At 34.1% G+C, this 12,434-nt stretch overlaps 1 protein-coding gene across 1 annotated transcript; it reads right to left on the reverse strand.

Annotated features, from left to right (window-relative positions):
* Positions 1-1,529: 1,529 nt before the first annotated feature.
* Positions 1,530-12,018, reverse strand: LOC101205698 (2-isopropylmalate synthase 2, chloroplastic). The gene is made up of 12 exons (XM_011653126.2): positions 10,998-12,018; positions 10,073-10,286; positions 9,463-9,543; positions 8,640-8,732; positions 8,189-8,275; positions 6,964-7,064; positions 4,678-4,711; positions 4,505-4,579; positions 4,219-4,302; positions 3,988-4,122; positions 3,388-3,533; positions 1,530-1,931 (listed from the first exon to the last, which is right to left on the reverse strand). Exons 1-12 carry the CDS (start codon positions 11,720-11,722, stop codon positions 1,805-1,807), a joined length of 1,902 nt encoding a protein of 633 aa, XP_011651428.1. The 5' UTR covers positions 11,723-12,018; the 3' UTR covers positions 1,530-1,804.
* Between the last annotated feature and the right edge of the window lie 416 nt (positions 12,019-12,434).

The raw sequence follows: 12,434 nt of genomic DNA on the forward strand, positions 1-12,434 counted from the left end.
TCTGTTTCTTGAACTTTCAAAACTAATTATTTGAATTCAACATCTACCTTTTCCAGAAGCCATTTAATTTCTTTTCTACGTAGTCCTTCCAGGTTTTAAAAGACACATTTGGGGTTGTATTTCTTATGTTTTTAAGTTGAGTTGATTATTAGTTTGACCTTTGCTAGACGTTGATTTATATATATTTATTTATTTTTGGATTGAGTTGGAATTTTGAATTTTTTTATCATCAATTGAACTTCTAGAATCAAAACGCTATTAAGATATGAATTATTAACGAAATTTAAATTTCAAAGACTGCATGCAGAGTTAAATTAGCCATAATTTAACTTTGTTTTATTTTATTTCGTATGGTTTCTTAAAAAAAAGAGAAAAAAGAACTGATGCAGAGTTCAAATGAACTGTAATCTTTTTTAAGGGCGAACTTATATATCTTTGATCATGACGCAACATAATTATCTTTGAAATGGATGTAGGAATATTTTCAAATTAACCGATTAAAAGTTTCCCCTTATCAAAATAGTACTCTTCTTGAAAATTCGTTGAACTAATTTTTCTTTGTGTTTTCCATTCGAAAATAGAGCCCTAGAATTTGCATAAAATTTAACATTTTTTTTACTCTATTTAAAACTATCAATTACTTTTCGCTATCTCGGTGAACCTTCCAACCATAAGTACAAAAATTCACATAATTTTTTCAAATCTCAGCTATTTTTTTTTTATCTTTTCAAAAATGTAAAATTATACTATCAAATATTTTTTAAAATAATTGATAATCTATATAATAACCGACGTTTGAAAAGAAAATTAGATGGATCTTAGTTAATCCGGTGCAAATTGGGGTTGAGAAAGTCAAAAAATTGATACTTTTCAAATCGGTTTAATTTTTACTCGATGTGAGCCAAGATCTACAAACAAATTTTGTAATCTTTTTAAAGCTTTTACCAACAACTCTCGTGTTATAGAGCAATTTCAGAAATTGCGTAAGAAATTTGATATAAGATAATTAAATATGGAAAATTTTTGAAAAATTAGATAAATTGAATATAAGATATATAAAGATAACTATTTGAAAAAACTGATAGAATCTTGGTGTAAATATGTGTTGTAAACAAATTTAAATATTCTTGTAATTAATGTTGTAAATTTAGTTCGTTAAGACTTCATGGGGTCAATATCAATTCAAAAGGTTGAATGAGATTCAATCAGCAGGTCAATTGCAACCATTTCAAAATCACTACTAAGAATTAACTTAAAGCTAACACCAAGTTTTGAGGTGAGAAAATGTAGAGAATTTTAGGCAAATTTGAACTCTTAACAATTTTGTCTATTATTATTATTATTATTATTATATATATAAGAATCTCACCCTCCAACTTCTAATTGTATCAAACTACATATAATATATAAACTAAATTCTAATTCTAACTTTTAAAACGTGACTACTTATTTCTTCCAACGACCAACTTAATAGTTCAATCAAAATTTTATAATTCATTAGATAATATACTAATAATAATAACAAATTCTATCATGAAATGACTGATAAAACCTTTTATTATAATAATAATTAACATTATTTTACTAAAAAAGCCAGTTCACTGCGTAAAAACTACAACACTAATTAACACACATAACTGGCTAAGGAAACAAGTTTTGCCAACTGACCAAAAAAAAAAAGGAGTTCAAATAACACAAAACACATTAGAAACAACAATTAGATAATAACACTTAAAGCAGAATAATGGAATCCTTTTATGAAAGACTGCCACCATCATCCTTCCTTCAAGAATCAATCAGATTTTTAAGCCGATAATGTTTTTTCTTCAGTCACCTTAATGTCAATTCCTTGAAAACCAAGCATCTTATTTAGAGCACCAATGTAGGCCTTAACACTTGATACAACTATGTCCATTCCTGCTCCAATACCACTGCGATGATAAAAACGTAGATACACAGTTAATCGACATACCGTAGTTGTGCAACTACTGCACCCAGAGAAGACCATCGAACACCTATAGATTTCACTACAGAACTTGATAATTGGTGAGTGTTTGAATCAACTTATAGTCTCTATTTTGTCTAATCTTACAAGCCAACCACCTATACCTCATATGATGCAGAAGAAATTTGAGATCTGAAATCCAAAGTCGATAACCATTGTATAGTTTGAACCCTTCCCTAGATACAACTTGATTAATATTCCATCTACAACATTCGGTTCTCAACAAGCTTGCTACCTTGTTTAAATTCTCATTCCTTGTAAATCTCTTTAATAACTAGGTCAACAGGATCTTTTCAAGTTGAATATGATTTAGTCCAAGAACATAGAAGCAATAATACTTCGAACAAGATTACTTTGAAGATTACTCTATTTAGTGTTTTTAAAGGGCAAGACGCACATTAAGAACATGAGTCTCCCAATCGCCTTCAGACAAGAGGAGATAAAAGGTGTCACTTCAGTGCATGTGCTGCACTTGTAATAAAATGCTAAATAAATATTATATATAACTATTTATAGATAAAAATAATAAATTGTATTTTTAAAACAAGAAAAATAGGAAGAAAACTATTCAATATTTGAATAAAGTTTGGCAGTAAAGATATTCAGGCAAATAAAGTAAAGAATGTTTTTTCTTTTTCCTTCTTAAAAATAGTAGAAAAACGGTTAAAATGCCATTTGTTAGTCATGGAAGAAAACAATGGTGTCCATTAAATTTAATGGAAAAAGAGATGGACATCTATCATAACAGCATGCAACATGCAGCTTTAATGTTTCTGACTTTCTCTTTTTTTAAAGGTTCGGTTTCTTATTTTGATCTTCCGCCCACCATCTTTAGTTCTTCGTAATTCGTTCTCTCTTTTTTCCCTTCTTATTTCTTCGTTCTTATCTTCTTTTTATTCTTCTTATTCTAAGCTTCTTGCTTTTCGTCTTTGTATTATTATCTTTCTTCAAACTCTTTGATTTTTAATATTAATGGGATTCTTTTGCCAATGTAATATGTGATCACCTGACTTTATGGCGATGATGCAAAAAAGTGGCGCACTAAGGTGAGCGCCTTGGATACTTTCAGGGGGCAGAGGCGGCCTCTCCTCTTGCTATATGGTCTTTTTAAAATAGGCCATATAAGTTTAGTTCCCAATGTTAATTACACTTTTTACCTTAATAATTGTTAAGGTGGGCTAATGTAAATTTTAAAGCATGCTTTTTTTAGGTCAATCCTGACCTTCGAAACTTTGCCTTAACGAGCCAATCATGTATACTAAATGAGTGCTTAAAAGTGAATATGAGGACTTCACCTAAAGAAAAAAAAGCTGACAACTTCACATATATATTTCCTTCAAAATATGCATGTATCACGATATTTTGTGGATAACTTTTGTTACCTAAATGTTCGTTGAACTGCTTCTCCAGTCAATGCATTAGTAGATGTGTAGCTTTTGTCCCCTCTTATTAGGACACGAGTCGTGGCAATTGCATCTATACCTTCAGTGACGGCATTCATTGAATACTCGAGAAGAGTTGCTGGTTCCTGCATCCAGGAAAATGACAACTCTACACTGTCACATTCACTCAGGAATGACACACTCAATCAGCAAAGAATATATGACAAAAGAAAAGAAAAACTTCTGTTTCAAGTCAAAATATACGTATGTGTGTGTGTCTGTATATGGCAAACAACACCTGAATAGCACAGAACTAGTATTAAAGGCATGAATGCCTGGCTATTGACATGACGACTTTTTATGTTATTATATCCACCAAATCTCATGGCTACACAACAAGCTGACATCTGAAACTATTCAGGAGAAAACGAATGGGCCATTATGTTTTGGATCAAAATTTAATGCATATTATCCAAATAACTAATTTCCTAAATTTCCCGGTCATATACTTTGTTGTAAGCTTGAAACTAAATATCTGAAATATCCTAGTTTTAATTCACTAGGAAACCAATCTGAAGATGTATGTAAAGTTTCACAAACCTTAACAATGAGATCCACAGCCTTGTAAGCTGAATCTACAGGACCCGTTCCAACAGAACAAGCAATGTGCTCTTTCCCATCAGCATCAAGGAGTTTAACTGTAGCAGTGGAAAGACCAAGAGTTCCACAAGTAACCTAGCATTTAAGGTGTCGTCAAATGATGCATACATGTATAAAAAAATAGCTCCAAACCACTTTCTGAATCTGACGGTTTATAGTTATTTAAATAACCTGCATATCTAGCAGCTTCCAAAGAACAGTCGGTTGAAAAACTTCATCGGATACCAAAGCTCGAAGATCCGCATCTGTAACTCTCTGAAAAGTAAAAGATAAAGTAGGGCAAGGAAAATCAAAACAGAATTTGACAATTAGGAATGAAGGCATGAAATTATATGAAGAAATTTATATTTGAGTAGTTATTTATGTTCTCGAAACGGGTTGAAGTAGAATCCCACTATATGCAGGAAGAAGGGAAGGGAATAGCTCAGCAAAATAGAGGGACAAAATTTTGAGTTACCTTTTTTTGTTCAGCCACTGCTTTGAAACGCCAGAATACATTGTCGAGATTCTCACCATCAAGTTCATAACCAAGCTGAAAAGACGGAAAATAACATCAGACTATTTCCAGAAAGGATGACAAAATATGGAAGGATTGCCTAAAAAATATTGAGCTTCAAGATCCAAATTTACCTCTAGAAGGAGACTTTTAAGGGCATGCCGTCCACTGTAAAAGTAGTCATGAACCATGTTACTGGGGAGTATATTTTGAACAAAATACAAGAAGCGAAATACTTAAACACAGAAAGTGAATCCTGGTAATGTTGTAAAAGAAAAAAAAAATTAATTGGCTAACACTACAATAGAACCGCAGCGTATGTTTCACATTTCTCCTGTCCCAGAAAAAACTACTTTACCACCCTTGGTACAGGTGATCATCGAACCCGATAGGATGACTTATGGATAAAAGAAGACGCAATGTTAACTTCTATTTAAATATTTTAAAACTTAGTCTGACCTTGGAACAGAAAATGCCTCACAAATTATGCATTTTCTGACCAGATAGCTTCTTCAATATCCTCTCCAGTCTCCTTCAGCAGTTACATTTATTACAGTGTCCAACGGTACTAAGATCCTCTAGGAACAGTAAAAGAATCTCAACAAAGAGGGGTTTCCGGTGCTTCAAAAGGTGTACAACCTCTATTGGTGCACAAAGATCTTAAACAGTAACTTTGGAATAAAACATGCAGAGCTTCTGAATGCATTTGGTTTTCACTAGAGATGTCACTGCCCACCTTAAATCTATTTCATGGGTCATTCTTTCAAGTATGCTACAGCTCTTTCGTAGATATATCTTGCGCCTTCTTTTGGGTTCTTTGGAAAAAGAGAAACTAGTCTTCATGGATAAAGAGCATCTTTTTGCAGTTTATTATGGTATTTCCTGGTGTAACAGTTCAAATCTTTTTGTTTATTACTCATATGCTTCCTTTTTAAACCAAATGCAATTGTTTCTCTTAAAAAAACAGTATGTCTATAGGCCCAATATAATGAAAAGAATAAAAGTAACATGTCCCTTCGGACCACGGCAATACAAGGAAAATTGTTAAATATCACAAATTAACATTCTACGAACATGCATGAAATCGGCAAGAAACAAAATACCACAAGTTACTTTATTAGATGATTAAACTATTTTTTTTTCTTTTGATAAATATTAGATGATTAGATGATTAATTTATTGTAGAAAGAAAATGGGAAGATATCAAGGGTTTCAAAGAGACAAGAAAAGGATTATATTCGGGAGCAGCAAAGAAGAGGAGAGAACAAGGTAACTCAACAGAAGTTCCACTTGATGCAAAAAAACTAATCCACTAAGAAAGAAGGAAAGGGTAGTCTGTAGCCCTTAGACTTTCAGAGAGAGCTCTGGCAGGAGTGGTATGATTTTGGACTTCTTTGTTTTGTTTTGTTTTTTGTTTTATTATTATTATTTTATATGGTACGATTTTGAAATTGAATGAATAGAATAGGAAGTTTTCCCCCTGCTGGCTTCTTGCCAGATTTTTCTTTTTATCAGGTTCTCCTGAGTCCTGCCTAGTAGATTCTAGTCCTTTTAGTGGAGGTACTTACTGTACCTGGCCTCCACAAATCACATAAACTCTATTCTGGAGAAGTGTCACAAATTTACACATCAGACACTTGAAATGTCACTGAAATACACTAGGCACGTTGAGAGATAGTGCTGATAAGAATTTGGTAAAACTTTAATTATTAAATCCATCACAGGTGTTGGGGTACTAATATTGAGTTATTTTATTACTGTAAATATCTTTATTACATTGTCCTTTTATGGTCCTTTTATGCTTTCCTACTTAGGTCATTCTTGTACCTTGTATATAAACATCTCTTTAGTGAAGGGAGTAAATAATTCAGATTCTCTCAAAAGTCAAACCTAAGAGTTTTACAGATGTTGAAACATATCAGGTACAAAACCAAGTACATACACTCAGAAAACTAGAGAGAGAACAAAAAAGAAATGCACGTGCATGCTACAAGTAAAGAGTGAAAATACCAATCTTCAAAAGACATAATTAGCTACAAGGAGCCAATTAAGAAGTTTGTCTCCCATGAGGAAAGGTCTAATCAGTAGGATATTAAAACCAAAGTAGGTGGTTACTATAAATTGAATCCATTACACTCCTGGCCCTTTTTTACTACTAGGTCAATCCATTTTTCTCTTTTTGTTCATAAAAGGAAGAAAGTTGCTTCAAAGTACGTTTAATCGACCACTTATGGAAATCCTACCTAGGTTTCAATATTATATATTTCATACGTATTCTAATTTTCAAATGGTGTGCATGGCATATCAAAGTTTCCTTAAGGCAACATTGTCATTTTCTATAAGGCATTTTCCATAAGACAACATGACATTAATAAAAAAGCTTGTCTCCGTTTCAAAAAGAAAAAAAAAACATGGCATACCTAAGTTTTCCTAAAACAATTCCAGCATCATTGGATCGTTCATAGCCAATATCTTCAGGGGCCATGATTTCATATGTACCTTTATGCTTAAGCATCCCATCCTGCGTTTAAAAAGCAATATTTAAGATACAACAAACAAAATAGGACAAACAACCACCCACATGCCTCACACTAGGAATAAAAAGAAGAATTAAAAACATAGAAATAAGAGCCAACCAACGTTTTCATATTGAACTTTATGGCAAGACCATGCATCAAAATAGTTTAAAAAGAGTTGTCCATATTAAGTGAACTTAGCAGCTGTATAACAACCGCATCAACTCCCCAAAATTAATGATGCACAACCAGTCCTTTAAAACCAATAATATACATTTCGCAGCCCCAAAAATACTCAGACGACTCAGGTGGAATGATGAAGGAAAAGATAAAACTACAAGGTACACCCAGTTGAGAGCTTTCGGATGGACAGTAATTTTGGCTCAAGTGCTAGGTCACCCTATGAGGCAAAAAGCTGCAAGTGTAGCCAGGGCTATCTTCAAGATGGTTACTCATGGATAGAAATTTTGACACTATATGCGACAGTATTTCTTCCTTCCTCTTTGAGTGCTTAACAGAAGGTTACTCACGCTCCTAATTCTATCAAATTGGAAAGAGTTTAGTAGAATGCAACTTCCATCGCCTTGTAGGAAAGGCTAATCCCTCATTACCATCCCTTCTTGTACCTTCGTTTCCTGAATTTCATTATCTATAATATATTCCTTTTCCCAATCAACTCACAGGGAAATGGGAAGTAAAGGAAAAAAAAAACAAAGATCTTTTGTTTGCTTTAAATGCAATATAGTAATAGGTGATACTTCCTCAACGCTTTTAATTTCTTCTGAAGTTTTTTCCTTCCGCATTTTGTTTCTAGGTTCTGGAACAGTGCTTATCGCATCTTATTAAGAGTTTTATTTTGGTTGTGCTTTCAGGATTTTTGTTTACCTTCTGGTTGTTCCCTTGTTGGAGTCTGAGTTCTTGGCATTTTTGGTTGGGTTTTTTTCTAAGCTTCTAGAGTTGTATTTGGTTTTCTTTAGGGGCCACTAGTACTAGAATCAGATCACAGTCAACTATAAAGTAAATTGGCTAGCTAGCTATCTCATCACGATGATACGATGATAAATATGTCTGTCATAAATAGTAAGCCATGAATGCCAAAACCTTGATATCAACATCCAACAAGACTAACCTGATGGATGCCACTTGCATGAGCAAAAGCATTAGCTCCGACAATAGCCTTGTGTGGTTGTACATTCAAACCAGTGAACTCTTCTACCTAAGGAAGAATTTTGCCAGTAAGTAGCCTTTACGATAATAAAGCAAAAAAAAAACGAAAACAAAATTAGAAAAGGGGAAAAACAACTAAAACAAATAGAACAAATAAAATTTTGAACTCTGGTGGCTGACCCCCACCCACCAAAGAGAGATGTTCCTCTTCATTTCCTGAAAAAAATTGGCTCCATATTCTTCCAAATTAAAGAGGAACCAGAAGCAAGAACAACAACTTGCAACAAATCTCCCACCCCAAGGAAAGTTTAACGTTGTATTTTGAAATTTAAGAAAATGGTAAGAATAATTTTAAAAAATAACAACTCAACGAAATTTTTTCAGGAAGCATTTTTTGTAAGAAAAATAATTACCATCTTGCTAGTCAAAAAGATATGTCTTGAGTTAATTCCAGTATGAAGACCTCCAAGCACATGCTCTCCACGACATTGTAAGGCCATTACCACCTGAAGATAATAAAAGAAGTTTTCATAATTGAAAATGACCACATATTCATGCATGCCAAGAAGTCTACCCACACAAGATGACTCTATATGAGTGTCTACATTCAATGCAAAAAGGTGTTCTCAAAACAATACATAACGTGCATTCAGTCACATGCAAAATGAAATATAAACACCCTAGTTTCTCTAGATTTAAGATTTATCCTCTTTTTAATATTATATCGCCAATAAGAATGGAATCAAACCAGCATCTAAGGATCTAACATAATAAAAAGGGTCTCTAACCCAAAATAATAAGGGTTAAACAATGTTACAAAAGAATCTTTAGTCACAAATGGCCAAAGAGAGGTGTTTTACTTGGCAAGAGTTCACACTGTTAGATATTGTATTAAATTTGTCTTCACCCATAAGCTTAAGCTTTTGGGTTGAATTGGTGATTTAAGATGGGTATAAAAGAAGGTGGTCCAGGAAGGTCACGTGTTCAAGCCCTTGCAACATTATTTTCTCTCCATTTATTATTGATTTCCATTTGTTGGGTATTTCTTGATATTTTCAAACCCACAAGTGAGGGGGAGTGTATTCATAAGTATAACATATTGATTAGATCAATCATGTTAGGTTGTATTGCAAATCTATCCCCAACCTTCAGAGAATTGAATAAAAATAAATGTAATAATTATACAACAAAAGAAATAAACATAGGAAAAATAAATTAAATAAACGAATAGCTTACTTCCTCTAGGGAAGCATTTCCAGCTCTCTCACCAATGCCATTAATTGTGACCTCAACTTGCCTTGCACCCGCACATGCCCCCTGTAAAGAGATGAAAAGGGTCAAACGTAATTTAAAACAGGCACAAGCTGAGGTTCAGCGTCATTTAACCAGAACAGTGATTTTTTCATAGTTCACACAAAACTCCCGTTGTGCAAATTTAAATTTCCAATTCTAAGGACTGGCTGAAGAAGTTTTGACTTCATGCTTTGTGTAATTTGGGAAATGATTACAGAAAAGCTTCAACAATTTAAACCAAGATCAAGCCAAAAAAAAGTGCCATCTAATCCCTGCTACATAATTTACAATGTAAAGTATCAAGCCTATACATCCTTAAAATATGATAAAAGTCACATTCATGTCTTGTTTCTTTTTTCTCCCCTACATTTAGTAAGTTGTGTCACTATGTCCATTGTGTGTCCATATCCTACTTATCATGTCTTGCAGTTTTTTAATAGTATGTCAATCATTCCTTGTTACCATCCTATTACCTTCGGATACTTCCAAATTAAAGGTCCAGTTCAATATATAGAAAAAAAAAGAAGAAGCAGAAGAAAACATCATTACTTACTGCTACTGTGTTAGCAGTTGCTAGTCCAAGATCATTCTGGCAGTGTGATGAAATGATGACATTTTCAATGCCAGGAGTATTAGATTTTATATCAGCAATCAACTTCCCAAATTCAAAAGGCATTGTATAACCAACAGTATCAGGTATGTTGAGAGTAGTTGCCCCAGCCTTTATCACTTCCCCCAGAATTTGATAAAGGAACTCTCTGTCAGATCTGATCATAAACCACAACATAAAAAGGAAAAATGTTTTATCACTTTAAAAGAACTGTAATTTATGTTAAGCAATTGTTAATGGATAAGGATGTTGAAAACCACCATGAAGAAGGGGTCTTACGAAAGATATGCTCCAAACAAGAAAAGGATGGGGATAGACATTAGTCGGAGATTGCCCAATGAACATAAGACATACACATAAATAATAATAAAATTTCCATCAAAACCTACTATAACAATTCTAAATGATGGAAACCAAAAAAATGGATTAAATCAATCCACTTCAAATTGAGGCTATGTTATAACAGGATGCTATAGTCTAAATGTCAAGAAAAATTGGTTAAGTTTGCGTAATGCGGGGAGTCCAACCTATTGAGAATACGAGTCTGCTAACCAAAACTAATGATTTGCTCATTATTAGCTACACAGATACAGTTACATAAATCAAACATGGCCCGGGAAACTGACAAGCACCTTTTATAACCCAAATTTAAACTTGTGTATCCTACTCGTTTATACTCAGAAACAAGTTATACAAATTCACACCATACAACTTCCAACATAATCTAAGCTTATTAAAAATTTAATCCAAGCATCCATTATGACTGAGAGGTTTTGAAATCCAAGGAGCATGCAGAGTCAACTTACTCTCTGGATCAATTCGTTGACAAAATTTAAAAATTGCATAAAACTCAAGATCAAGATCAAACCTGCCAGCATCCTCGGGGCTGAACTCAACATCATCACAACCCAAACTTCGTGCAAACCGCACCATGTTTCGAGCAATTTCAATCACTTCCTCCTTCGTTTTTCTCAGCTTATGCTCCATATGAATTTCGCTCGTTGCAATAAAGGTATGTATCCGCGGTCTTTTAGCGTATTTGACAGCCTCCCATGCAGTTCGAATATCCTTCTCATTACACCTGGAGAGACCACAAATAACAGGCACATATCCATCCTCATCGACAGCATTTCCAATCTCTTTTGCAATCATCTTGACTGCCTCAAAGTCTTCCTTCGAAGCAGCAGGGAATCCAGCCTCAATGATATCTACACCAAGCTTTGCAAGCTGACGAGCAATGTCAAGCTTCTCTTTAACAGTGAGGGAAGCACCTGGAGACTGCTCGCCATCACGGAGAGTGGTATCGAATACGCGAACATAGGAAGGGTCAGGGATGCGATTAGGAATATACGGCGGCCGTCTAATTGATGCTTTCGGTACAGAATTCGAAACAATACTTTCCGTAAGACAAGAGTAAACAGGAGATACATTATGAGGCGCCGAAGCAGCAGCCGTTTTAAAAGACAACGACCGTGAAGGATTCTTAAGAACCTGCAAATTCCTGCTATAAATCCGATGAGGAGCAGGAAACAGAGAATCGGATTGGCGAGCAAGAGAATGATTGGGTCTGGACAATGCTGCCGGAAGGGCCATGGTAAAGAGAACAAAGGAAATCAAAGAAAACAGAAATGGACTTGTATTGTACAGAGGGGTAACGGTGAGAGAGGAAGTGAGGAAGGAATTAATCTGGAATGAATAAAGAACAGGGAAGACTTACTTAGAGGCGAGCTACAGTGGACGTTTGTGAGTGGCTTGAGGTTTAGGTCATACTAATAATATATAATGCCGGTGAGGGGACCCTGAGACTTCAACTGTCGCATATTGAACACTCGTCGGAGAAGAAGCAGGGAAGTGAAAAGGAAAAAACAAAAGGGGTAAATTCGTAACTGCACGTGTCCGTGACAGAAAGTCATTTGATATTTTTCCAAAAAATGGGTTTTTCAGTTGATTTTTGGGCTTTCAACCCGGAACGGAACCGGTGAATAAAACATTTATTCTTTTTCTTTTTTTTCTATCGTAAGAGATATGCTCGTATCTGTCTATTTAATTTTTATTATTACTATTATTTATTATTTTAAATCACGGTGTCTAATATGATCAATCATCATCTCAATTCTCAAAGGTTACGTGTCAACTACTCACTCTGATTTTCCTTTTTTTCTTTTCTTTCTGTCTATGGATGAAGATGAGGTTATTTTTTTCCTTTTTATTCAAACCGTTTTTATTTTAATGGAACTTTTAAGTAAAAACGTTTTTACAATTGTTTTAAAGAAAGATGAGGTGAGAGGAACCGAAAAAGGAGAAA

The sequence above is a fragment of the Cucumis sativus genome, chromosome 3 (genome assembly GCF_000004075.3).
Source record: "Cucumis sativus cultivar 9930 chromosome 3, Cucumber_9930_V3, whole genome shotgun sequence".
Lineage (NCBI taxonomy): Eukaryota > Viridiplantae > Streptophyta > Magnoliopsida > Cucurbitales > Cucurbitaceae > Cucumis > Cucumis sativus.